Here is a 25,433-nt window from a genome sequence, read left to right as displayed (position 1 = left end):
GTAGGAAGAACAAGGAAACGGTGAAGAAGAATGACTCCACGCACGATGTTATAGGTTAAAACCACTTCAGACCGCAACAAACCTCAACCTCAATTTTCTCCCCTTCCTCCCCTACTTCTTCCTTCTCCTCCATCTCCTCCATCTCCTCCTCCTCCTCCTCCTCACTCTCCTCAAACTAGGAGTCGCAGTGAAAAGACAACACAAAATATTAAAGTTTATTTCTCATAGCCGCCAGCACCACAACCATATTCAGTGGTGAGATGGACGTGTATATGTTTGTATATGCATGCATGTATCACAAAACATGCATGCATATACAGTGAACTTGCCTGCCACGCTAGCATGTTATTGTTGCGCTAGAAAAGAGAAGAACAACATGACTGTGACTCCAAGGCTTAGTTTGCATATAGATATTCACCTAGTTGTTGTCTGTTTACTGCAGACATGAGGATTCAGTTGTAAATCCAAAAAAGGTGGTAAAAAAAAAAAAACACAACTGGCTCTTTACAGTGTATTTTTCACTGATTTGGTTTGATTGAGCTATCTTTAAATCATATACTTAAATTAAAATTAAAAATTGTTAAATAAAATAATTAATTTATTATATTGATTTCAATGCATACATTAATAGTACCCGAACAGACCGATACCAACACAAAGCAGAGATCCATTTAAGCTATAGACTGTAAATAATCTAAATAAAGTTTATCTTCCTACATTAATTATTTAAAATTGTTAGTAGATAATGCTGAATATTCTATACCATTGCAAATGTAATTTCTGCATTTTTAAGGCTTTATATAGGTTCCATGTCAACAATTTTTGGGGGGTAAAATATTCCTATTATATTGTATTTTGCTTTTGGATTGTGCTTCATTTGTGCTTTTACATGATTTTACTGCAACTGGAAGATTATGCTCCTTTATCATTTCCAAAAAGTCTACAAACTTCAGTTCATAATCATGTAGATAAACTCCAAATTGTTTGGTCAACAAGCAAATACATTTTCTTTTATTTTGGTTAACAAATAAAATAATTTAAATAATTTATGGAGGTACTTCCTAAAATTCTTTCAGTCCCAGAGAAACCGTGTGAAAAAAAAAAAAAAAACCCGGCAGACAATAATGTAATCTGATCCTTGATCAATAAACCACTGTTTGTCTTTCTTATGCCTTCCTATTGCACTGACAAGCAACTCACTTATAGACACAAACTCAACTGATCTCTCAAAAAGGAGCTCACATGTTGCAGCCTTTCACCTTTCAACACATCAACCCAAACCCCATCGTTAACTAATCACCTGATGCATCAGTGAAAGACTTGCAAAACAACGACTTCCACAAAACATGATCTTCAAAGATAAAAGTTCAAATCAAATGAGGTCTATCGACAGAGAAAGAAAATAAAGTTCAACTCAATTACTGTAGTACAATCAGCCGCCAAAGGAAAACTCCACCACCAAGGGCCAAGGATACAAGCAGCAAAGCCCCTCTTCTTACCATTGTTCAAGTATTTTTTCTTTTCCTGAACACAGGACTGGAAGACACTCCAACAGCTAAGCCAATGCGTTTTCTACAGAGGGATTGGCTACGTAAGAATCAGGATCTACTGGTTTAAAGTATTAAAGTAATATTCCACTATATGAATTATCGACTAACTAATGGCAAAACATTCACTATGCAATATGAGTTAGTTATAGTCTAGCAACTACTGGAATCTACTCTATCTACCCTACCATCCGCAGTACCCACCAGAGCCTTTGCTTGCTTATCCTCAGTTACGACCTGCTGTCCAAGCCAGGAGAAGAGGAAAATAATCAATACAGCGATGCACTGCTTCATTAAGCTATTTAAAGATGTACTTTCATATGGACAAATATCTGCCCATTTCAGCCCTGCTCAAACTATGATGGGAACCTACCTCCTCCTCTCCTGCCTCCTCCTCCTCCTCCTCTTCTTCTTCTTCTTCTTGCACCACTTCATCTTGCTTTAATTGTAAAGTGAACACACTGGTTGAAACTCTAGCTACAGTGTCCAACAGCTACAGTCCTACAAACAATCAACCACCACTAAAAATATACTATGCTACAGCTACAATTAATATGATAAAGCACTGTATGCAAAAGCGTGGTAGGGTTTCAAAGCAGAGAGAGGTCACAGCTGACAGAGAGGCTATTGATTCTCGTAACTGTAGCTACACTTAGGACACGAGGACGTGATTAAATTAAGTCTCTGTCTCAATAGTCTATTAGGCAGCACAGGGTCTAACCTCTGTCAGTATTGATCTGCTTTCATTGACAGCATCACATCAGACAGCAGGACGGCACAGGAGGACATATAACCTGGCTGTAACATAACATTCACAGCACAAAACAACCTCCACTGTGGCCTTGGTAGGGGTCAAAACTATGTCCTAATCCAGCACGACAAGTCATCTACTTCACATGCTCATTAAACTACCACTACTGTACATACCTCTGCTTCCTCCCTTGCAACCTGATACACAAAAGCCACACAAATACAGCTGACGTAGAACCACGCACCGCTGAAATTCTACTTTTCATGGTTGACTAAGAAATGTTTAGTTGATTAGTGATTTTATGTTTGGTTTTTTTTCCATATTAAGGAATCTTGTGCACTAAAATGGGTTGTCTACACATCTGCACCAGTCTTCTCCACACTTACCTGTTTGGCACCCATTGACTCAAACATCTTCTCCAGCTGGATTCTTAACTGCTGCACATTATTCATCAGGACACAAGGCTGCAGGAGGAAACAGGAAAAGAGAGATACAGTCCACAGCGAGTTGACACTCATGTAGGAGGGAATATTTCAACTTTGAAACATAATTCAAATTTAAGATGGAGTCCTAAGAGACTGAACAACATTAATGTCACAATAGACCCACAGGTGAGTCTAAAACCATCTCCAAAATGTGACTGAATTTATACTGTGTTATGTAGTATCTTCAGCAGGTAAGTAAACCACAGCACTGACATTTAAATGCCCTATTGTAGTACAGAACTTACAATCTTCTCCTTGTCAATATAAGAAGGAAAGCTCTTGGTCAGAATGGCACTGTACTGCAGAAGGACTTTGGCAATTGTCTGTAAAAACCAAGAGGAACAAAGACATTAAAAGTGAGTGTGGAACAAAAAAAGGACATAGTTTCATTTAAAATGGTTTCAAATCCAATTACTTACTTAATAATAACTAATAACTAACTAACTGTTTAGTGTTTACAGAGAGGGATATAATGCACTTTTGGGGGGTGTGACCGAAGGATCATTTCACCTGAGTGTTAGAAAGATTCCCAAATGTCTCTTAAAGTATTATCTGGCATGCAGGAAAACAAAACCCAAAACTGTGCTGTGCCTCTTTCCCCCAGGAGGGGAGTATTATATCCAATCCAACATTTCTATTTAATGAGTAATATCAAATTCCCTTCACAAAAAAGGAAATGTCCCTCCAGACAACGCTGTTGCAAAATGTTACCATGTTTCTAAGAGAGGAAAATAGTCATAGTGAGATGCTGCTTTTGGAAGTGAAAGGTGAAAATGTCTAAGAACCAATTTATTATTAATAATGAAAATATTAATTATGAAAAATGATTCATGTTTCAAGTATCTCCAGCAACTATGAAAGAAGTTCTACACAATAGCTCTGTACTTGAGAGCAGGTTTTGGCTGCACCATCCAATGAGGTGTGGTTACCTTGGAGAAGCGGCGACTGTACTGAGCCATGACGCTGGGGTCCGGACATTCCAGTTTCTTGATGATCTCAAAACTCTGGTTGAGCTGGGTGAAGATGTCCACCACGGAGCAGGAGAACAGAGCATGCTCAGACGTCTGCTGAAACTGAGACACAAATAAATACATACAAACAATACTTGGTTATTCATCAATATTCATAATGCGTACAGTTAAAAATGTGTGTCTGGAAAGATGGACTTCAGTTATCTCATTTTAATCCTAATTTCACTTTTAACTTTATTCTTATGTCTATGAGAGCATAACCTTCTGGGCAGAGGTAACAATCAAACATCACATTCAGTTTTAATTTTCTTACTCCATCTTTTTTGTCTCTCTCCAGGGCTCCATGCATGAACTCAATAGAGACGTCTTCGTTTTCATCCAACCACTGCAGCACAAATTGTAGGAACCATCTATGAGGTAAAAATAAAGATTAGCAGTTACACTTTAAACAAACAAAAAAAGTATATTTCTGCGTTTAACTACCATTATATCCATAATCAATGCCTGAGTGAGGGATCAATCAAGTGTATAATCAAAACTAAGTTATTCGAAGGTGAATGTAATGTTTCTCTGTGTCTGTGAGCGAGTATGTCACTTACGATGGGTAGTCGGGAACAACACCCTTAACGTTCGGCAGCTCCTTGACATATTCATTGTAGAGCCACTTGACCTTAAAGTGCAGGTTCATGTAGTCGGTGCTCTTACACAGTCTGTGCTTCTCGTGCTCTGCAGATACGAAGACATGAAGATCCTGTGAGGTTTACTGATGAGTTTGCAGCAGAGTGGAGGAGAATCTGAAACCCCTTACCTAAGCGATCATTGTCATATTTGGCTGTTTCCTCCCCCCTTTTCCTGTCTTTACACAAAGCTTACTTGCCACTGGTTTTGACCAATTTCTTTCATCTTTGCTAAAGTGATCCGATTTTTTTTCTATGTGCAAAACTTCCTCTAATGTACAGGTTCTCATGAAGACAGAAGACGCTCTCACATGATTAAGATGAACCTAAACTTCAGGGAAGTGTGTCATTCTAAAAGTAAGTGCTTCACTGAGTACAAGTGTTTACAAAAACTTTTAATTTTATATACATGAGTAATGAATGCAGCGAGATCATGCATTTGAAGTCAAACCTGCTATGACTGATAACTAATAAAATAAAATAAAAATAAAATGCGCACTGTGATTCTACACCCATGTTTCACTTTGAACTGATTACCCTGAGGTCACTCAATACTGAACAGCACATGAATGTAATGCTCCGGAACAGACCTATTTGATGTCACTAGATAATTAACTGTAGAGGAGCTCATATGAACCTAAGATGCACTCATAGAAAGCAATGGGATCATATAATAATGATTAGCTCATATTCAACTAGGCACTCCAGTATGTATTTAGTGACCCACTAAAAATTGACTACAACTCTTCATTTTCAAATACAACATCTGTCAGGATTCATTCCATCTCTCAAAACATTTCCCATCACTTTTTAAATGAATGTAGATTGAAAATGAAGGGGCAACCACAGTGTAGGGGATTCATCTTGAGGACAGGGGCTGGAATAAAATCTGACTGCCTCTGGGGACTGGTGGTTTCTGTACAGCACAGTGCAGCAGAGAAAAAAGTGCAGAGAGGCTCCTGGGAGACATAAGCAGCTTTCAAATCCTGCACAATTATCATTTCTATCTTTAACTTCTTCTGTGCCATTGTATTGTTTCTACTGCAGAGTTTCTCTTCTCTGCCGGACATTTACAGTTTCACTACTGACTTCTTTTAAAACATTACACATCTAAAATACAACGCAGCAGAATATTACTGTAAATAGTCTAGAGGATACTACAGAAACATACTGTGTGGGACATAATGTGGAAGAAGCTACAGAATGATGGCATTTCTGGCATATAATGAACAAAGAACCGAACAAAAAAATGACGGATGAGTTTCATTCGAAGGAGAAATGAGCTTCCTTTGAAGAGATCAAATCAATTCTGCAGAAATGATGATAACTTACTGTCTGTTAATGATACAGCAAAGCAAGAGACCTTGAGTGGGATAATAGACTGGGGCCGGGACTTACCTTCCATAGCGTATTTCATGTCTTGAGCAAACAGTGTCCACATGACCTCTGCCGACACCTTCCCTACGCTCAGTTCCTGAGGGAACCTGGGAGAACGGTGACATTTCATCATATCATGAAATCAATCTTACTGAATTCTGACAAAATATGCCCGAATATCATGATTGAAGCATCCATATTAAGTATCAAATAAAACTCCTCCTGCTATTTTAATAGAGTCAAGATTTAGTGAATGCATGCCAACTACTAACTGGTTGAGCACGGGTGTGTAGGAGTTTCTGTCCTCCTCAATGATAGAGACGATGAGCATGATGAGTTTGGGCCAGAAATCCAAGTTCTTGATGCTCGGGCCCTGCTCCTCCAAAGGGAGCTCCTCCTTGTTCTGGATTAGAAAAGAAAGACACAGTCTGTCACTAAACAGAGACTTGCTACAAGCTAAATACAATCAGTGTAATGGATTTTTATGTCTGCTTTAGTGATCACTGTAATTCCTGACAGTCAGGCCCGAGGCAGGTGTTTGTGCAGCAGTTCATACACATGTCATTATCACGCCGAGTTGTCTCGAAGGAGAGATGTATACTGTTTATCTAGTCTTGTAGCACTTTTATGTGTCTGTTGCTAGAGGACCACACTGATGCACATCATGCAGCTGGATTCTTAAAGTGTGTGACTCACTGTGTCCACAGGCTGGTACTGTCTGTTGTACAGCTCGTGGCAGTTGTTGAAGATGTAGTCATACGTCGAGTTGAGACAGGCCTTGACACAGTCCCTCACGACCTGGCTGGCTCTGGGCGGAGACTGTAACTCCTGGACCTGAACACCAGATGGAGATAGCAACACTGGCAGCGAATGACTGGAAACAATCACTGACACTTTATCAACTTGCACAGTGCAGGAATAATGTGTAATTATCAGGTGGTGACTTCAGAGCCGAGCTGCGGCAGAATGACCCATTTAAAAGTGAAAGGATAAACCCCTTAGTGAGATTACATAGAAAACCACTACAGTTAAATTAAAGGCACAGCACATTAAAAACACTGTTAATGTGTTACATGAAACACTGCTAGCTACCTTCATCCTGAAAAAGGTGATGCTGGTTAGAAGATCCACAGTGGATTTTAAATCTTGCAGGCGATCCTTGCTGCTGGCAGGGAAGTGGTTCTATAGAGAAAAAGTATTTCATTTAATTAACAAGTAATGCTAATCATTACAGACATGTAGTACATATCAATGAGGACACCATGGAGACCCTATGCTTCACACTCCTGATAAGACTGTAAATTGGACTGCTGTTACAGCTGATACTTGCAGACAGATCCTCACTGATCAGAATATATGAATAATTTAAATAAGTGACAAAATGTAGAAGAAAAGTCACTTTAAGAAATATCTTTAACTGACAGGACCAATAGCGTTTCATTGATGAAAATGGGTTAATGTATGTCCCAAAATCATGAAGACAAGTGATTACAGACAAACATTCAATTTTGCATATCAGGTAATAATAAATAAAACATCATTATCAACATTGCTGAAGCAGTATTTTAATGACAAGGCAGCAATATGCGAGAACTGGATCAGTCATTAATGGCAGTGATATTTATTTAGCACAATAAAATTCTTACCCTGTATGTTGAGAGGTCAATACGAAGGGAGTTGTGTAACTGGTCTAAGAGCTTGACAAAACGTTCTTTCTGTATGGGGTGGAAAAGAAAAAAAATGAATGATGAGAGAAAAGGAAAAAGACAGATACAGATTAAAAAAAATGCAAGGAGAAAGACTGAGGCAGTGTGTGTGTTTGTGTGTGTGCTACAGTAATACAAACCCCGAAATTGGAGGCAGCAAAGCGGTCAGAGGCGGACACATTGGTGGAGGCGGTTGTGTGGGCGTAGAACGCATTGATATTGGCCAGCAGGGTGCTCATCACTGCAGGAACCCCGGGACACATGTACTTAGACGACAGACATGCAAAGTGCCTGGAAAGATACGCACAAAGAGAGCTCGGTGAAGACCTGGGCAGCGGGTCTCGGGTTCCTCCCGTTTATACCTGCTCACACTGCCAGAGATATTTCACTGCCATGAAGAAAAGGTACTGTCAAGGCATCGCGGGCATACAGTGCGAATAGCTGTGCCTTTATTTGGTCAGCATGCGTCCTCTCAAGGGTCTTGTTTTCACCTAATGATCCCTTTTAGGAACGGTCATTTCATCTGCCCATCAGCTAGCTGGCACGTTTAGGCTGAAGGATGGCCCATTGGAGTGTGCTTTCTGTGAATGATGGGCCCAGCTAACAGGCATCTGTATGGAGCATGACATTTCATGGAGACAAATCCATCCTCAGCCCATTTATAATTGACTTTCCTTCATTCGGAGGCCAACAGGGAACGACAATGGCACTGAGAGGCACTTTGGTTTGAGAAGAAAAGACAGGAAGGGAGGGCAAGGAACAGGGGAGATGAAGAGGTGACAAACACATGGACAGGTAGAGAGAGAGGTAAAGGAGACGGTGTTTATGTTCACTGTGATATCTCAGACTCACGTCATGGCCTGGTAGATTGACTCAATCCCGTAGCGCATGGCGAACTCGTCCACTATTTCCTGCGCCACATCGTCGTAGTAGACTTTCCACGCGTCATCTCCACGAGCCTCTGGGATTTTCACCACACCTTGGCCAAGCATATCAGTCGAATGGTGAAACAGGTTCTGTAGTGAACAGAAACATTGTGTTAATGTCATTTGAATAGGCTGTAGCGATTTGAAGTCCAATCGTAACTATGGCTCTACTTAACTCCTTTACTCGCCGAGAGCTGTCTCCAGCGGTGGAAAGCAACCCCTCTATTTCTATCACTTCCTTTCTTGCACTGAAGTTAGCATGCTAACCAGCTAGCTCTGGCCAGGCAGGACTGCCAGGTCACTTTCTGATAGCGAGTCACTAGTAGCGTCAATCAAAAGTAAACATCTTAAAGTACTTAGAAGAGTGGTATCTTTAGAAATGTTTTAGTGAGATGATATTAATGCACAATCCTCTTCTTAATAATCTTAGAGAATGATAACAGGTAATTGACAATGTAGATATGCTGTTTAGCTGGTACTTTATGACAAATAAAGTTAATAACAAATGTTTAGTATGCTGAACCTATGTAATATCCTGAGTGTTTAAGTTATTAATGCAAGCAATGGTTTCTGCAGAATCCAATACCTCATGCAAACATGTGTACTGCACATGATATGGAGCCACTTTCTCCTCTCCCTTGATCTCCACGTTGATTTGGAGGCGAATGGCACCCGACACGGCTGACTTGTCTGTCCTCTTCTCTGTAATTACACAGCCACACAAACACTCACGTATCTGCACGTTCTTGATTCATAACTCCAATCTAGTTCTGTGACACGGAGACACATGAAACCAGGTCTGTTCACACAACACTAATTACAGACTATTAACGTGGCAGCTCTATTGTAGGGGGTTCTGTTTCTACAGTTTGATGGCAGTGCAGAGCAGGCAACGCTAATAGAAGTCCTCCAGCTGATAGTGAGGGAGACAATGGCAGTGGGCTGTATGGATCTGCGCCTGATCACCCAAGACACTTGAGCTGGAGCTTCTCTGGAGGTGGAGTGCTTGGCGGCTCACCCCTGCTATTTGCCCTGACAGGCACATCATTAGGGGTAATTTGTACATGTCCGTGGAGCGGTCGATTTCCGACTGGAGTGCTGCTACTTGATAATCACACATCAGGAGGAGAAATGGGGGAGAGTAAGGAGGGCATGGGAGGGCTGCTTTGGAGGAGAAAAAAGAGAGATAGAAAAGAGAAAATGCATGGGGTGTATTACATGACTGATAATTAATTTTGCTTTGAATTCTAATTCCTAATGACTCCTAACCAAAGGAATATTTTGTTAATGTGATTATCAGAGATCAAGGATATTAGATTGAGGTCTTCATATCTCTCAGTTAAAAAAAAAAAAAAAAAAAACCCCTAACACACACAGCAGATTTATAGAAGCATTTATATTCAGCACCATACTGTTCCAGTGGAAGATTTATTACTGCCACAGTGAGGTCAATTTCGGCACTGTAATCAAGCAGAAACAAGAGATGCTTTGCGCTTAGTAACCGAATGCCTGACGCTTACATACACCATGGGTGTGTTTTTAAAGGCTAGAGATCAAAGCAGTATGACATGGTGCCTGGGGTGGGTAAATTTATCAGTTAACGTCTGGGGAGCGTTTATGAGCAAACTGTCTGGATGAAAACTGTTTGACAACACAGGAGATTGTAGAAACAAGAAACAGGGAGAGATACAGAGCCAGTAAGTAGGAAATACGATTTAAAGGAAGAATCTAGTTTGTCTGTGTAATAAAAATGCAGAGATCAATAAGACAGGCATCCAAGCTACCTTTATTCATGCTGTACAGCCAGCACTTACAGCAACAGTATTTAGGCCTCATCCTAATGAAAATATCTTCATTCACCAGGGAATGGTACTGGGGATTATCATGAAACAAGTTTAGTTTTTTTCCTGAAATGAGCACAACTGTCTGCGGGCACAATGGGACTTTCACAGAATAAGCTTGCCAGGGAAAGCTAGTATTGTCATGCATGCCAGTATGGGCCTTGGGGCCGCTCTGTGTCTATATAAAAAAAAATAAAAAAAATGCTGCTGCAGGCAAAGCAGACGTGGGTAATGAGGTTCAAACAAACCACTGACAGGACTTACAGAAAACAGAACTCTTAGCAGCAAACAGAGACATACAGATGTGGTGAGACTGTACGCCTCATCAGAAGGAGCTCAATCCTTCATTAAGAAAAGTAATGTAACCAGCTAATGAAATATGGTTGTTGTAGATGATTCCTTTGCAGGGCAGGGAGAAAGAAGCCTGAGGCGGAACTAAGTAAAACAGACAGGGTAAATGAGGACAGGACAGAATATCTTTATAGTGTAATCTTTTCTTGAGGGTGCCAGGTGTTTTACAGCATTTCTAACCAGTACACCTCCAAGAGAAAATGCAGCTATAACAATCACTGCCAGCAGGTGCTACAAGAGTTAAAATTGTAGCAGTTATTTCTTTCCCTACCTACAGATGGTTAGAAGTTCATCATCTCAAAATATACCAATAAAACAGACCATGTTTCATCTCTCTCATCACGCACAGTATACTTCACAGAATAAACAAGAGGCGAAACATCGTACTGACCCAGGTTGTACCAGACGTCCATTTCTCCACTTAGTGTTCGAACTTCAATAATACTCTGACCGAGGAAATCATCAGATTCCCTCTTGAGACGCTGCTTCACCCTCGACTTGATGTCATCATCCTCGTCCCACACACGCACTTTGATTCGGTCGGAGGAATTGTGGCACTCGCTAATGAAAAGCAGGAAATGAAAAAAAAAAAAAAATGAAAAAAAGTAAAGAAGTAAAAGAAAAATATAACACAGAATACAGTATCATAGAAAATAATAGAGTTTGTGCACTGTGAATGAAGAAGAAGAATGAAGACATGGCACATAGACACTCATACTATTAGAAAGAACCTTGCACAAGAAAGTTGTTACCTTTACACACACATTTTACAACCATGAAATATTGGTGACTCACAAGTGGAACTTCTCCTCCCACACAGGATTGAGGTTGCCATAAATGGTCTTGGTTCTCTTCTTGGTCTTGCCCACCTGAACAGTGACATATGGATCACTGGATCCTGTCTTGTCCTTCGCCTGAAGTCCTTGGGCACAAACGACTACCCCGATGGTGGAAAAACAAAGACATGAGGAGCAAATATTAGCAATACCAAAAGAAAATCACAAGTTGTACTGCTAAGATTGATGCTCAGCTGCTAAAGTTTTGGTTGAACTGATCCAATCCTTGCCACTCTTTGATCTGTGGGGTACCTGTGATGGTGATCTTGGCTGACCACTTTGAGGTGCCGTCCAGCACGCTTTGTTTGATGGTCTTCATCTGCTGAGCGTGGATGGCTTTGCTGATGACAAACACTTCCCTGATAAGTTCAAAGATTTCTGGTTTGTTCCTTTCCCTGATCTTCATCCTGTCCTTCATGGCCATGATGATATTCTGAGTCCTGTCTTCAGCTCCATGCTTGGAGCTCTTCTCCGCAGCACCTAAGCATTTAACAAAAAATGTATACAGATTCAAAATCAGTTGAAAAGTCATCAGTGGTAGCAGTTGACACAAGTTAAAGCTTGTCAGTGTGAGGACATATGGTAAAAACGGTTGTTTTGACAATAATGTGGTGGAACTGCTCCAAACCATCGACATTCAACAAACTATTCATGAACTTCTGTGCCTTCCCAGTCAAAACAGCATTAGTAATAGTCAATTTTCTTATGAGCACATCCTTTAAACGTTGTCTGATCATCACTCACGCTGTAGACAGTCAGCATTCAGCAGCTCTTGGCACTTCTCGTGGCACTTGACGCCACACTCGGAGCAACGCATGCCTTGGCGGGCAATCCCCCACAGCAGCCCCTCACACTCATAGCAGTATGTGGGCGTGGTGGCGGTCCACACTTCAAAGTTATGCGGTGTAGTGCACGATATGGGATAGATGAGAGCCTGCAGGGTCTTCTTGTACACGTGGTTTTTCTGCAGGAGCGAGAACATGTTTTTGTTTTTAATGCAGAGACATGTGGACACCATACTGATGACCAAACTGACGGCATCAGTACATACTGACCAGCTCCTCATCCTTGATTGAGGACCGTGCAGCCATAGCAGATGCAATCCCCGCCTTCCTGGCTTGGACAAGGGACTGAACAACAGGTGACAAAAGGGAAATTTAGTTACCTTAGCATTTAACATATACATATACAACCCACAACAAAGCACACCCCCCAAATATTACTATGACTATGAAGGTTAAAAAGGTGGCCAAGTTGGTTATAAGGGTGGTGAGTAGGGTTAATATATAGTATATACACATATACACATATACACATACACACACACACACACACACACACACACACACACACACACACACACACACACGTATATGTGTGTATATATATACATATATATAAAATTGGTGAATTCTTTCCAGATGATCAGAAAGCCCATGTGAGTATTATTAGTTTCACGCAACTAGTGAAGAGGAGATTACTAAAAAGGACAAAGTCATACCAATGCAAAAACTATAAAGCAATAACCATATGCTAAAGATTTTTGTGGAGGGTTAGTAGTGTATTCTTCTACCCCATGTGCTTTTGTGATTGCCACGGCACAGCAGGCATTGAAAAATACAAACCAAAAGGTGGGGGGAAGGATTTCATGATTATCTATTTCAATGATAATATCAAGTAGGGAGAAAAACTACCCATGACCAAGAGGATGCATGCAAATGTGTTAATTTGTATTAAACAAGAGGTCTGCGATCAAAGAGATCAACATGCTACAGACGTACACGTCTGTTTTTATCTGTCCTACTTGATATTTTGTACTGTAGGAGTAAAGGGAGTGGCAACTGGGTTCTATTAACTTACCATAGCCTGACCAAGGAGAGTGAATGCATTCAAGAGAGTTGTGGGGGAATAGTTTCAGGTTTAAGAGAGGAGGGAGAGAGAAATTAGCAGTATGATTTCATATCTGTCTCCATTTGTTGATAACAATCTCATCCCAAATTCAACGGTCAAAGAATAACAGCAACTTATGTGGTGGTCTCACAAATAGAAAGACACATGCACTCACAAAGAAAGAAAAAAACAAACAGGTTGACATATGACATACAGTATATATAGTGAAGGAATGATGAGGTGAGTACTGACCACATCGCTGACCAAGGGAATGGGCTTCTTTTTACGCAGGTCTGGCATGCTGTCAATTCCATACAGACCAGATCCGCCACTATGTATTGACAAAAATAGTGTAAAAGGATAAAATAAAGGCTTCACATACAATAACTATCGTCACGCTAGTGTCAAAATACTTATTCCTGGGTTTCCAGTTATTTATTAAAGATTCACAAAATAACACTCAAAATAGTGTTAAAGAAAACCAAATGTATATGTTAACTTACCCTGGTTTGACCCAGGCCTGTCTAACATTGGGTTCTTCATCTCGAACCTACAAGATTTCAGATGTAAGAATTTAAGAGGACAGCTTACAAAGGCAAACACATAGCAGTATATACGAGAGAAAAACAGATAATGGAAAGTTACATTTGGTTGAGTTGCACCTCTCTGATGTTACAGAACATGCAAAGTAAAATAAAAAGTAAGTGGTAAAACCTTTAAAACACAATCTCATATAAATATGCTGAACTCTTTCATGGTATGAGATGTTATGTGAACTGCAATGCAAAACCACAGAGTAAGTAAGTTGTACTTCACAGGTCAAGATGCAAAAACCATCAGCTTTTTTGGCTGCAGACTGTTCTCAGAGAAACCCCGGATAACTTAGAAGTAGTTAAAAGCAAGTCTTTGCAAGGGTTTCAGAAAACCACAAAGATTGTGCCCATCAGACTATACATGTCCACAAGGCCTTTTACTTATTCCTCAAAGATAGTCTTTCATCCGTGTCTGATGACAACAGTTGAGAGCAAAGATCCCCCTAGAGATCTTTTTCCCAGTCTAAGTTTCTGATGGCCTTTAAAAAAAATTCTGGGGAAAACAAAGGAGATTAACTAACACTAGAAGGAGAACTGGGGAATCATGCTCTAATGCTACAACATGAATCAAACCAATGATAAACTATTTATCATTCAGAATAACTGCAGTGATGAAACAAATCTCTTTTAGAGAATAACAAGATGAAAATTTCCATAAATATTACATATCTACACAAATGATAATAATAACTTGTGCTTGCTGTGTGCACAAGTATTCCCACATTTTAAGTAATGATTTTCAATTAAACTCATTGAACTGCTTTGACAAAGACAAGCAAAACAAATAATGGGGTAAAAAAATGAACATAATTATATGACGACAATTAACATCAACAGAAAAAAAAAAGAACTGGAGCTTAAATGTGGAGCCAATGTTAAATGAGTAACCTGATTATCTTCTCTCCCACACTCTGCAAAGAATAAAAAAAATCACAGAAGTATTAGAAATTGTGTGGAGATGCTGTTGTTGAGCAAACTAATTTGAGCACATTTGTATAACATTGTTTATGAATAATAATTGTATAATTCTACATATCTTAATGCGGTATACATCGATGTAATTAGATTGTTACATAATTTACATGTTTTCATGATTTAATGATTTTTTTGCTGGGCTTGCAAGTGATTAAAGTCAGAGAAAATATCCTCAAAATACCTATGATGAACTCATCTTGAGATTGAGATCCCTGAGACCCCTGAGAGCCATGGGACCCCTGGGACCCCTGAGCAGATTTGGACAGTCTATGACGGGTTTGCCTCTTTTCCCTCAGAATGCGCTGGAAATTTGCGATACGCTCTCTGTGACTGGCATCGGTAGGCTTTTCTTGATTGACCTCGTCAAGAACGTGGTTTTCCCTAATTGGACTTAACCTCACCTCATCTGTGCTAAACACTGGACCCAGTGGACTCTCGCCCTGTGTTGCTGGACAACGGTCTGGCGTTAGGTCAAGGTTCGACAGTTCCCCATCCGTCGAACATTCTCCTTTGCCCTGTGAAATTTCTACAGAGTGATACTCAGTGGGGGTGCAGGGAGAGTGGCTTGCTTCTCGGGGAGATGCTTGAAGATCGCATGATGGGGTCTCGGGAGTCTCACCACAATCCACATAGACTGAGACCTCACTGTCCTCTTTTGGACTACCAAATTGGGCATGATTCTCAGTCAGACTCGTGCCTCCCTCTGTACTGCTCTGCTCCTCCTTTGGTTCACTGGCTTGCCTAACAGGGGGCAGAGACACCTCAGACCCACTGTCATCTATCACATCTTCGGGGTTTGATCCTTCCAACTTTTTTAAAGCCCCTTTCAAAGCTGACCTGAAAGTGAGTACGGCCTTGCTAAAAGTTGTTACATCAAAACCTACATTAGGGGTCTTGGGTGTACCCTCAGAATCTATCTCAGAAGACTCTTGTGACAAGGATTCTCCTGCTTCATCCCTGGAGATGCTCGGATCTGTCCACTCCCTGTCCAAACTCTCGGCAGACCCCAGATTGAGAGTGTCTCCAGAGGATGGACAATCATCACATGGTGAATGTGGCTCCAGGTAACCATCATCACAGTCTGTCAACAGCATGGTGGAGCAACTCAGGCTCCTGGATGGCCCACTATCCAGTTCATTTGCACAGACATCCACGGTGTGGTAACCGGAGCTACGTGAGTATGGACAATTAGCAGCACAGTTGCAGTTAAGGTTTTCTTCCTCAGTTTGTAGTCTGGGGGGCCTCCAGTCCACTATACTAGAAGAGCTGGAAGGAGAGTTGTAATGGTGTCCAAACAACAATGAGAGATGTTCAGAGCTGTTGTGTGAAGACTGACCCGGTGTGCTGCTTTGTGTCTCCTCTGTTGCACACCTGTCCCAAACAGCTAGACAAGTGTCTAGCTCTTCTCTACTGTTTGCACATGAGCAGATGTCCTCCTCACTCCAACCTCCTTCTCCACTAACACTGTGCTGCATATCAGCAGAAGGCCACCTGTCGTACTCTGTGTCACCAGAAAGAAAGCCTGCCTCTAGACAGTTGGGACTGTGACAAGATGACAAAGAGCTGGTGCTTTGGTAGTCACGGCCATGATGATGCTCTTGGTTCTCTTCGTCTGTTTGCTGGTCTAACTGACTGAGAGTGACTCTATCAATGTGCCATTGTTTAGGTGATCTGTGAGTTGGTATAGGTCCGACATCTTTTAGGCAATCTTTGTGATCCGACACTGGACTAGTGTCTCTACAATGAAGAGATGTGATGGCGTTCTGTCTACCCAGGCTTCCTCGTCTGACGCGGGGTGTTTGAGAAACGGGACTAGGATGAGGGGCAGCTGAAGCCCCAGAGTATAGCTCTCCTATTTCACTGAGCACTGCATCGACACAGCAAGATACTTCATCCACCGAGCCTCGCACAGACGTTAGATACAGCCTCAGGTCAGAAATTTCCTCCTGGATCTTGTTGATGCCTTTTAGCTCTTTCAGGATATGTTCGACTATGTTGCTTGCACCTTGTTCTGCCTCCTCATCCTCCATCTCCTCCTTCTCTTCTTCATTTTTGGTCCTTTCAATAAGCCTGGGTAATGTATCCTCAAAAACCCCAATGACATCCGGGCAGTCAGAACTTTTGTTTTCCCCAGACAGGGTGAGGTCAGCTTTGTTGCAGGTAGTGTCCCCTGATGAGAGGTCATGAATAGAGTTATCCTCTGGCCCCTGCAGGCACTTCTGCAGCGTTCTGCGCAGGCTTTGCCCCACTTTGGGGCTCTGTGATCTCTTCTTCTGCAGGTCTCGCCTCTTGGGCGAGAGTGGAAGTAGCTCTGATTTGTAGGGTTCATCCTGTCCACTGAGGTGTCCTCTGGGGAACATCCCTGATAAATGGCACTCTTGATCAGTTGTTCCCACACATGGACAAACCACTGCCTCAGTAACTCCTCCTTACAGTGGTGTAAGCATAAGCCAGGATAAACACCAAATGACCGAGTCCCGGCACCATGACTGACAAGAGAAAACTCGACAGTTAAGTCATTTTGTCAACAAAGAAGTGAAAACTCTAAGCGCTACTCTGTATTTTTTGGCTGTCAACTAAATTAACTATATAAATCTCATTTGTAGCTAATTTGGTTGGTTGTTCTGCTCTGCCTTCATTTTGCTATGTCTCTGTTGTAAAACAGCAACATAATCATTAAACTACAAATAACCAATAAGAAATGTCACCTAATATTTCCTCCTAGCAATCATCTGGACCACAGCTGCATTCAATGATCAAAAGCAGAGGAAAGGTATCAGACAACAAAGTACCTAAATATAATTTTCAGTCTTCACAACCCAAGAAGAGAATTGGATTTGCTCACTTATCAAATTCATATTTCTGATTTGAATTAAACCCATGTAAGTAGAATAAGGACTCAGAAAATAGAATAAATATTTTGTTTGTTATTCTTACTAAACTTTTTCTATCAACAGCAGACTAGACAGAAGTTAGAATTCCTGCTTTTCTCTCTGCACTGACACTCGTGTATAGTTTTTTTTGACTGTTAAAACAAAACTACATACCAATGTACCATATGTATTTGCTTTACAAATGGGTCAGAATGCTGATTTACTTGCTGACAACAAAGAAGGTTTAATACATTTTAGCCCCTACACTTCTACACTTCTACAGTTCTACTTGAGGCTATTGTGAGAGACAACACTTCTCTGTACAGTACAGACGTGTGATCGACAGTATTGCTTTCGCTAACCTCCTCTGAGTCAGAGTGGCAACTTGCAGAATGAACACCATGCAGCTGCTTAGATATCTGTAATTAGGATGCCTTGGAAAGACAGCACGGTAATTAGATGACAGGTCAATTCTCTCCTCTAAAGCCATGTCATTCTTTCAGACCCACACCAGCTGCAGGGCTCGATAGCTCTGACCCATTGCCTACAGTGTAAACACGACAGGGATTATTGAATAGCACAACATAAAAACACAGCATCAATCTATCTGATGGCATTTCATAATCCAGTATGTAGTCTGCATATGTACGATAAACATAGTCTTGTTATATAGATATGGCTCTTCTGCTCCCTCCATTTAATCATACTAAGTAGTAGACACAGCTCAGTGATATCAATTCCTGCTGACTGCCCCTAAAGATCAGACATAGACAGGTTAGAATAATGCTGCTTGAAACGCAACCTGCATAAAAGACTTTAACCTAGACACAGTAAGATTTGTCATTAGCAGAGAATAAGAAATTATTTTGAAACTTATTTAACCGAGTCGACTATTCAATGTTAACTTTAAAAACATCAACTATATCAAGTAAAATGTTTATCTCTCGTTTCTTTAACTGCTTTTTCTCTGTAACTAAATATGGGGCAATAGACTTGGCGAGGTGTCTTTAAAATGTTTTTTTCAAACTTACATAAAAGCTTTAATTACAGGCTTAATTAAAAAAGCTAACCCCAACCACACAATACAAGATGATTACGTATAATTTTTCCCCAAAGTCTGAATTGGCGACAATTGTTTTGTCAATTTACTTTTATAACATAATAAGATTACATAACTGCAATTTGCCTGAGTTTGAATTTTGGGAGAGGATTCCCTATTCCATTAAGTAAGTTATTCCAGAGAGTGAATAGCTGCTAACTACATTAACCCACCCCTGCACTGGAGGTCTCCAATAAGCATTTGAGCACTGTAGGTGTGTGTCAGCCTGATAAGAGTTTGGTAGGAAGAATAGTGCAATCAAGCCAATGAGAAGTGAATGTTTTCTACTCTGAATTTGAAATTAAAATGTTGAGCTATCAGCTGAATGGAATCAGGCAATCTGAAATTAACTTGGAGCATTATGCTTCCCATTAAAATATCATTTTTCATGTTCCGTCATTTCTGATGAGTTATTCAGTATTTAATTTAAAAATAAATATGAACAGGAATATCTGGCTTAAATATATTTGTTGTACAACACCCAAATATTGTTAAGAAGCCCATTCAGATACACTTCTGAGGACCACTGGCCCTTTTTACAGACAGCCACTGTATGTGCACTCTTAATAGTCAGTAATTTATTAGTTAACTGTCCAGGCTAAAGAAAGGTTGAGAGGCTAGATGGGGTCAAGCCCATTTTCCAGGCCAGTCATAGTAATAGCCTGCAGCAATCTCTTTTCTCGCCTTGCTAAATGGTCTGTGGCCTGGATAAAAAAAAAAAAAAAAAAAGACATCCTGCTTTTGAAGTTTTTAAGTTGACTTCTCATCAAAGAATTCAGATGAGTACTGAGTACTGAAACAAGCTGAAGTTCAGTAATTTATCTGGAAGTACTAAGATCTTTTCTACATACGTAGACTAAAGGTAAGTTTCATGTAGTATAACATGTATTACTATGCATTATTTAATCAGAGTCTCCACAAATTAAAGACTAAATGCATAGAATTACAGAAATATATATCAAAATGTAAACCTTACCTTACAGGAAAAAATATAATCAAGAGTAACCTGTAGATATCATCTTTCAAGATCAATTAAATCCACACAGACGATCCATGATGGTAACTTTCCCCAGGTGAATCACTGAATGTCTTGCTGTACCTCAATCAAACCAGCAGATCTTCTTTGACACAGAATTGCTGAATCCTTCATTTCTACCAGCAGAACGGCAAGTGCGACAGTGGCAGACCACAATCACACAGCAGTTCACCCTCAGTTAAGTAGCCATCTGCACTTCCCCTCCCACCCTCTTGCATGCTTTCTCTGCTCTCTCTCCTTCTGTCCTCTGGCAACGTATCCCAGCGCAAGGCTAATCTGAGGCTGTGAGACTGCCAGCTCTCAGTCTCATTCACTCTTTTTTCTCTATTTCCACAACTGCCTGCTGCTGCTGCTGCTGATGATGATGTGATTCGCGATATTTCTCTTTCAATTCATTAAATTGCTTGTTTGTAAAAGTGAACTCACATATGATAAAAATATCAGTACCACTGGTTTTCCTGCACTCTGTGATTTGCTTACTTTTACCTTACTGATGGAAAAATGTAAAAAGAAAGGAATTTCTATTCAAAGCTTGCAGCTCCGTCATATCCAGTATGGGTATTGAAATTGACACTGGAAATGGGTCTGCCAGCCAGTTCCAATTCCTGCTGTGTGTTTGCCTGTGTGTGCCGCTGCCAAAAAATCTCGAGGAAACTGTAAACACACCACACATCCCATTTTCTCTCTCTTTTATCAACGTAAACAAGCATGTGAAGGTGCTTCATAGTGTCTACCATTCTTATTATTCTTGTTACTGTGACAGTGCTTGACAGATTAACAACCAATTCTAATTCATTGCAGTCTTTTCAGCATTTATCCTTGTGTCCTAAGTGTTTCCCCAAGTCCCTTAATAAATGGCACTTAGACAGCTTTCACCTTGCTTTCCATTTATACTCATGTCTTCAATCAGCCATCATTTACAGTGTATGTTCGTCTGAACCAGTCCATGAAAACCAATCATTATAATGGAAGCCAACTGACAGCTACCACAGCTACTCCTTTACTGCCAGGCCATAAAAAGATTAATGAAGGGGTTGAACCCCAGTTAGCTGAGAGATTCTGATGTTTTCATTATGACGACCCTCAAAGATTTCCAACCGGACTTGATGCAGGATTAGATTCAACATCTGTTTACATGCGCAAGACACACATTCTCCAGAAATGGTTGGAAACTGGTTCAATATGACACTACATAGCATTAGATATTGTGAATAAATGAAAGCAATGCCATATGATTTCCTACTAGGCATTCAATGTACTGACATAAACAACTACGTAAATCTGTCTTTTTCTGAAAAAGTAGGGTCTCTAATTGGTGTAAATTAACACCCATTACTCAGGGAGTAATACCTTTATATGAAAATTACACAGTGTACAGGAATGTGAAATGGACGAAGGATAAACAGCTCTAGCACATCCCCACCTTTTACATCCTTCCCTCTCACTAGATTGTTCAAATATTGGCACAAGTCACCTGCCAATTATTTTTGTCATGCCTAAGAGATGAAGAAGGTTAGATCATGGCTTAATAAAAAATGCAGTGATGACCTTTAAGTATATATGACACACAGTGACAAATTAGTCAAACACTGTAGAATCATTGACAGTAGAACATGAGAGGGATTCCCAAGAGTGAACTGTCCATTAATGTAAATTATAGGTCCCTGAAGCAAGAGTGATAGACCTAAGTCAACAGAGGGACAGTAGACTTTAGCCTCACAATTACAGTGCTGTGAGAAGAGATGAAATCAACCAATGACGACTGAGGCAGAGAGAGGGAGAGGAGACAGAGGCTGAGAATTAAAAATTAATTGCAAATGTGTCATTGCTTAAAAATTGGCCCGTATCATCTCACATCTCTATTTGAGCAGCATATGTTTGCTGGACAGTAGGAATGAGCAAGGTTATAACCAGTTTGCTGCAATTAAAATACCATGTTGGCAAGAAACGTAGAAGTGGATGAAATTAAAACAAAGACCCTTAACTTGAAAATGATTTATGGAGTGACTTGGATGAGGTACACCCTAGTAGCTCCACTGTTGCTGCTCAGAAGCTATCAGAAGTCTGTGTGCTTAATACCCAGTCCACAAGAATTTGTGTGTGTAATCATGAGGGTGCAGGGGAGCATTGATTTTGTTGCAAAATTCAAATGACAAAGAAATTGCAGTTATAATAACACTCAAACCCATTTTAGTGCATCTTCTTAAACAAACAGAGAGGTTCAACTCAAGCACTTTCAGAGAATTGCAAGTATTTGTATATGTCTTTGTATGCATATGTGTATGTGTGGTGGGATAAGGAAAAAGAGTGTAACAAAGTCAGACTTACAAGGTTATGAGCAGTCAGATATTGGTGGAGGAAATGAGGTGAAACAGTGCCTACCTCCCGGAGCTGAACCCTGACTTTATTGATGGCCTTCAACCAACGAACTCTGGATGGGGTGAAGGGTAATGGTGGCCCATCATCATGGAACCTGGGTAACATGAATTTAAGAGTAGAGTGGTAGAAAGAGATGGAGAAAACCTTGCAGTTCTATGACACCATCATTATAGCAAATACACAGCTAAGTTAACTTATGAACACACAGTACCTTTGAAGTTTAGAGGACCCTCTCTCTGATGGGGTGTCATTTTTCAGGCCCCGTCCTACTTCAGGGGACAGCCTATGTACTTCCTGCTCACCAACCATAGAGTGTCCATTGGCTGGAAGATGTCCATTTGTGCGTGGCTGCCCGTTGGTGGAGGGGTGAAAGCCAGTACTGTGATAGGAGTGGAATGACTCCTCCAGTTCTGACCCTCCAGTGCTCTCCTGGCCAGTCTCACTAAGCTGGGAGCTGGTCTGGCTCAGGTTTCCTGATGACCCAAAACGACTACTTTCCACTGGACTACAATGGTAAGAGAGGAGTGAGGAAAATATTCAGTATCAAGGTACTTTTTTCAGAACTGGGTGAAAAACTATCTTGAAATATTTTTGTGGTTTGTATTTTTCCTCTATCCAAGGCTAGATAAGTGGGGATTGTTACATAAACCTAAATCTGTACTTTTAGAAGTTGGTTCAATGCTTTGTATACTGCTGAAAAGATGAATAAAATTAATAGTTTTTGGGATGTAATAAACCCCACTCATCTATGAAAAATGATTTACAAACACTGTTTAACTATATAAAAGTCTACTTTTAGCAATATCCTCTCTAGGATTCATTGGTATAGTAAACAAACACACATCATGCCCTGAAAAGACAGCTAACCTTGCAGGGGAGCTGTTGCGTGTTGGAAAATAATAAAAATATAAATGTAAAACATAAGAGTATGCTCAATTTTGTGATGTGAAATATAACCTGCCCTGCAACTGCTAATCCTTACTAAAAAAGGCTGTGTTTCTGCACACAACTATATACCATATTATACCATATCATTTTCCTTTCATTTGTCCACAAGACATAACAGATATAGTGACCATCATATGCTGTATGATAGTAAGCTTATGAAAACAGGGTTGAAGTACAGATGGATGTGGACAATAAAATATGCAGAGTTGATCTCTGTGTTTAAAATTTTACCTTTTATAAAGTGGCATTTCATAACTGATTTCATTTTTAGGGGAAAAGTGCAGACATTTGGTTAAATGGTAAGGATTGTAAAATTTTATTTTACTTTAAACACAAAAAATAATTTTCACCATATAAAAAAATATACAACTCAAATCAGAATTCCATAATCAACCAAAACTTGCATTGTTTTTAATATTGCTGACAATCATGCTTACATTTGTTATTTAAACATGCGTCTTCACAAACTAAACAGGAGTTAGAGGAGTAGCACAGCAAATGATCTCTCTTAAATTAACTAATTGATGATTATGTTCTCTTATTTGTGAATTTCCCATTCATAGATATGTGCAATACATATGTCCATAAATGTGCAAATTTTGTTTTGGAATTCTGGTTTGAAAGGTCACATGAAATTATGGAGATGCTATACACAAAAAACGCACAAAAGAGAATACACACACGCACACACACACACACACACACACACACACACACACACACACACACACACACACACACACACACACACACACACACACACACACACAGCGACTAAACTCAAGCTAAAAATTCAACAAAACTGGTGAGGATGGACTGCAGAGCTGGACAGGGAATACATTTTGTCCAAAACGTCAATGCATCATAAAATGGTGAGGAGTAATGCCATTTATTATGCTTTTACTAGCCTTTTTGCATTCAATAGATCCTCTTTTGACTGGTTGTCCAGCTGCACTCCAGAGGTATGACCTGCAGAAGGGTTTGTTTCTTACAAGCCTTTCCATTTCCTTTGGGATCAGGGATGCTGAAGGATCTACTTCAGGAGTGGAGATACAAATCTGGGGGTTTGCTATATCATCTGTGGAACCTACCAATTCAGATTTTTGGTCATCAGATGTTGCAACTTTTGTACAGTATGTTTTTGATCACTTGTTATGTTGACAGTTTTGGGTTGAGATGTTATAACTGCGGTATCTTGTGGCTTTGGGTGGCTCTGCCTGCCAAGGAAAATTTATCTTGGTCCCAAATAATGAGGTGGTGGGTGGCTCTTGTTTTCCAGTAACAGGTTTTTCCTCTTGAAATAGGCTCCAGAAAAGGTTTTTAATCCTGAAAATAGACCACTGCCTGCTTCTGTTTGAGGCATTGATGGAGCACCTGATGGTATCGTTGGTGAAAACAGGGATCCAAGAGATTTTCCTGTATCACTTTGTGCTGATATACCCAAAGAGACTTGGCCTGAGGTGGTATCTGGGATCATTGCAATGATTAGGTTGAGGCGCTGTATTGGTATTCTGCTTGTTGGGTATCAGGTGGGGCTGATTTGTCACTATCTTTTACTCTCAGGGTCTCCTTTTTATGACCATAGGCTTCTCATGTATCACCTCTCCTCAACAGGTGACATTTCTTGCCAAGTGTTATCTACCTGTTGGTGGATGTCAAACATACTGCTTATTGAAGCACTTGTGACAGCAGAGGTTTCTGGACATGCTGCCTCAGATGCCCTGACACTACTTGTTAGACTGCCAGATTTTACTTGATCATTATCTGGTAAGGTTGAGTGCGCCATTTTTTTTGTATCAGTGTCAGCGGCAGAAGGTGGTACTTTTGATGTCACACTTTCATTCTAATCTGTGGCTGTGGAGTTGAGCCAGTTTGTTGACTTGGGCTCAGCTGGCATTGGCTCAGATGACTTTGGTTGTTGTCCCATACCCCCAAATAAAGATCCGCCAATGCCCCCAAGAATTGATGCTCCACTCTGTGATCCTGCAGTCTGAGCAGTGACTCCTCCTCCAAACATTCCTCCAAGTAAAGAACCACCTTGCTGTGCTGTTGCTGCCGATCCTCCAAACATCCCACCCAGTAATGATCCACCTGTCTGGGACCTACAGACTTGGCAGTGGATCCTCCTCCAAACATCCGCCTAATATTGACCTCCTGTGGTGGGGGCAGTGG

The 25,433-nt window shown here is 40.5% G+C and overlaps 1 protein-coding gene across 1 annotated transcript in view; it reads right to left on the bottom strand.

Annotated features, from left to right (window-relative positions):
* The window catches only part of unc13b (unc-13 homolog B), a 69,309-nt gene that overhangs the window by 5,503 nt on the left and 38,373 nt on the right, over positions 1–25,433 (bottom strand). The window contains exons 9-32 of the mRNA XM_022766633.1: positions 22,525–22,818; positions 22,317–22,407; positions 18,309–18,343; positions 15,328–17,275; positions 13,862–13,908; positions 13,611–13,689; positions 12,524–12,598; positions 12,213–12,432; positions 11,721–11,948; positions 11,428–11,569; positions 11,024–11,193; positions 9,027–9,142; positions 8,367–8,530; positions 7,655–7,805; positions 7,455–7,523; positions 6,901–6,990; positions 6,514–6,642; positions 6,081–6,211; positions 5,830–5,915; positions 4,354–4,480; positions 4,068–4,164; positions 3,713–3,856; positions 3,029–3,106; positions 2,685–2,762 (exon numbers count right to left, since the gene is read on the bottom strand). Of these exons, the coding sequence (XP_022622354.1) occupies positions 2,685–2,762; positions 3,029–3,106; positions 3,713–3,856; positions 4,068–4,164; positions 4,354–4,480; positions 5,830–5,915; positions 6,081–6,211; positions 6,514–6,642; positions 6,901–6,990; positions 7,455–7,523; positions 7,655–7,805; positions 8,367–8,530; positions 9,027–9,142; positions 11,024–11,193; positions 11,428–11,569; positions 11,721–11,948; positions 12,213–12,432; positions 12,524–12,598; positions 13,611–13,689; positions 13,862–13,908; positions 15,328–17,275; positions 18,309–18,343; positions 22,317–22,407; positions 22,525–22,818 (4,789 nt within the window). The remainder of the gene's footprint in view (positions 1–2,684; positions 2,763–3,028; positions 3,107–3,712; positions 3,857–4,067; positions 4,165–4,353; positions 4,481–5,829; positions 5,916–6,080; positions 6,212–6,513; positions 6,643–6,900; positions 6,991–7,454; positions 7,524–7,654; positions 7,806–8,366; positions 8,531–9,026; positions 9,143–11,023; positions 11,194–11,427; positions 11,570–11,720; positions 11,949–12,212; positions 12,433–12,523; positions 12,599–13,610; positions 13,690–13,861; positions 13,909–15,327; positions 17,276–18,308; positions 18,344–22,316; positions 22,408–22,524; positions 22,819–25,433) is intronic.

Source organism: Seriola dumerili, unplaced genomic scaffold (genome assembly GCF_002260705.1).
Source record: "Seriola dumerili isolate Sdu_G_001 unplaced genomic scaffold, Sdu_1.0 BDQW01000877.1, whole genome shotgun sequence".
In the NCBI taxonomy this organism is placed as follows: Eukaryota; Metazoa; Chordata; class Actinopteri; order Carangiformes; family Carangidae; genus Seriola; species Seriola dumerili.
This window is presented reverse-complemented; position numbering and strand designations above follow the sequence as displayed.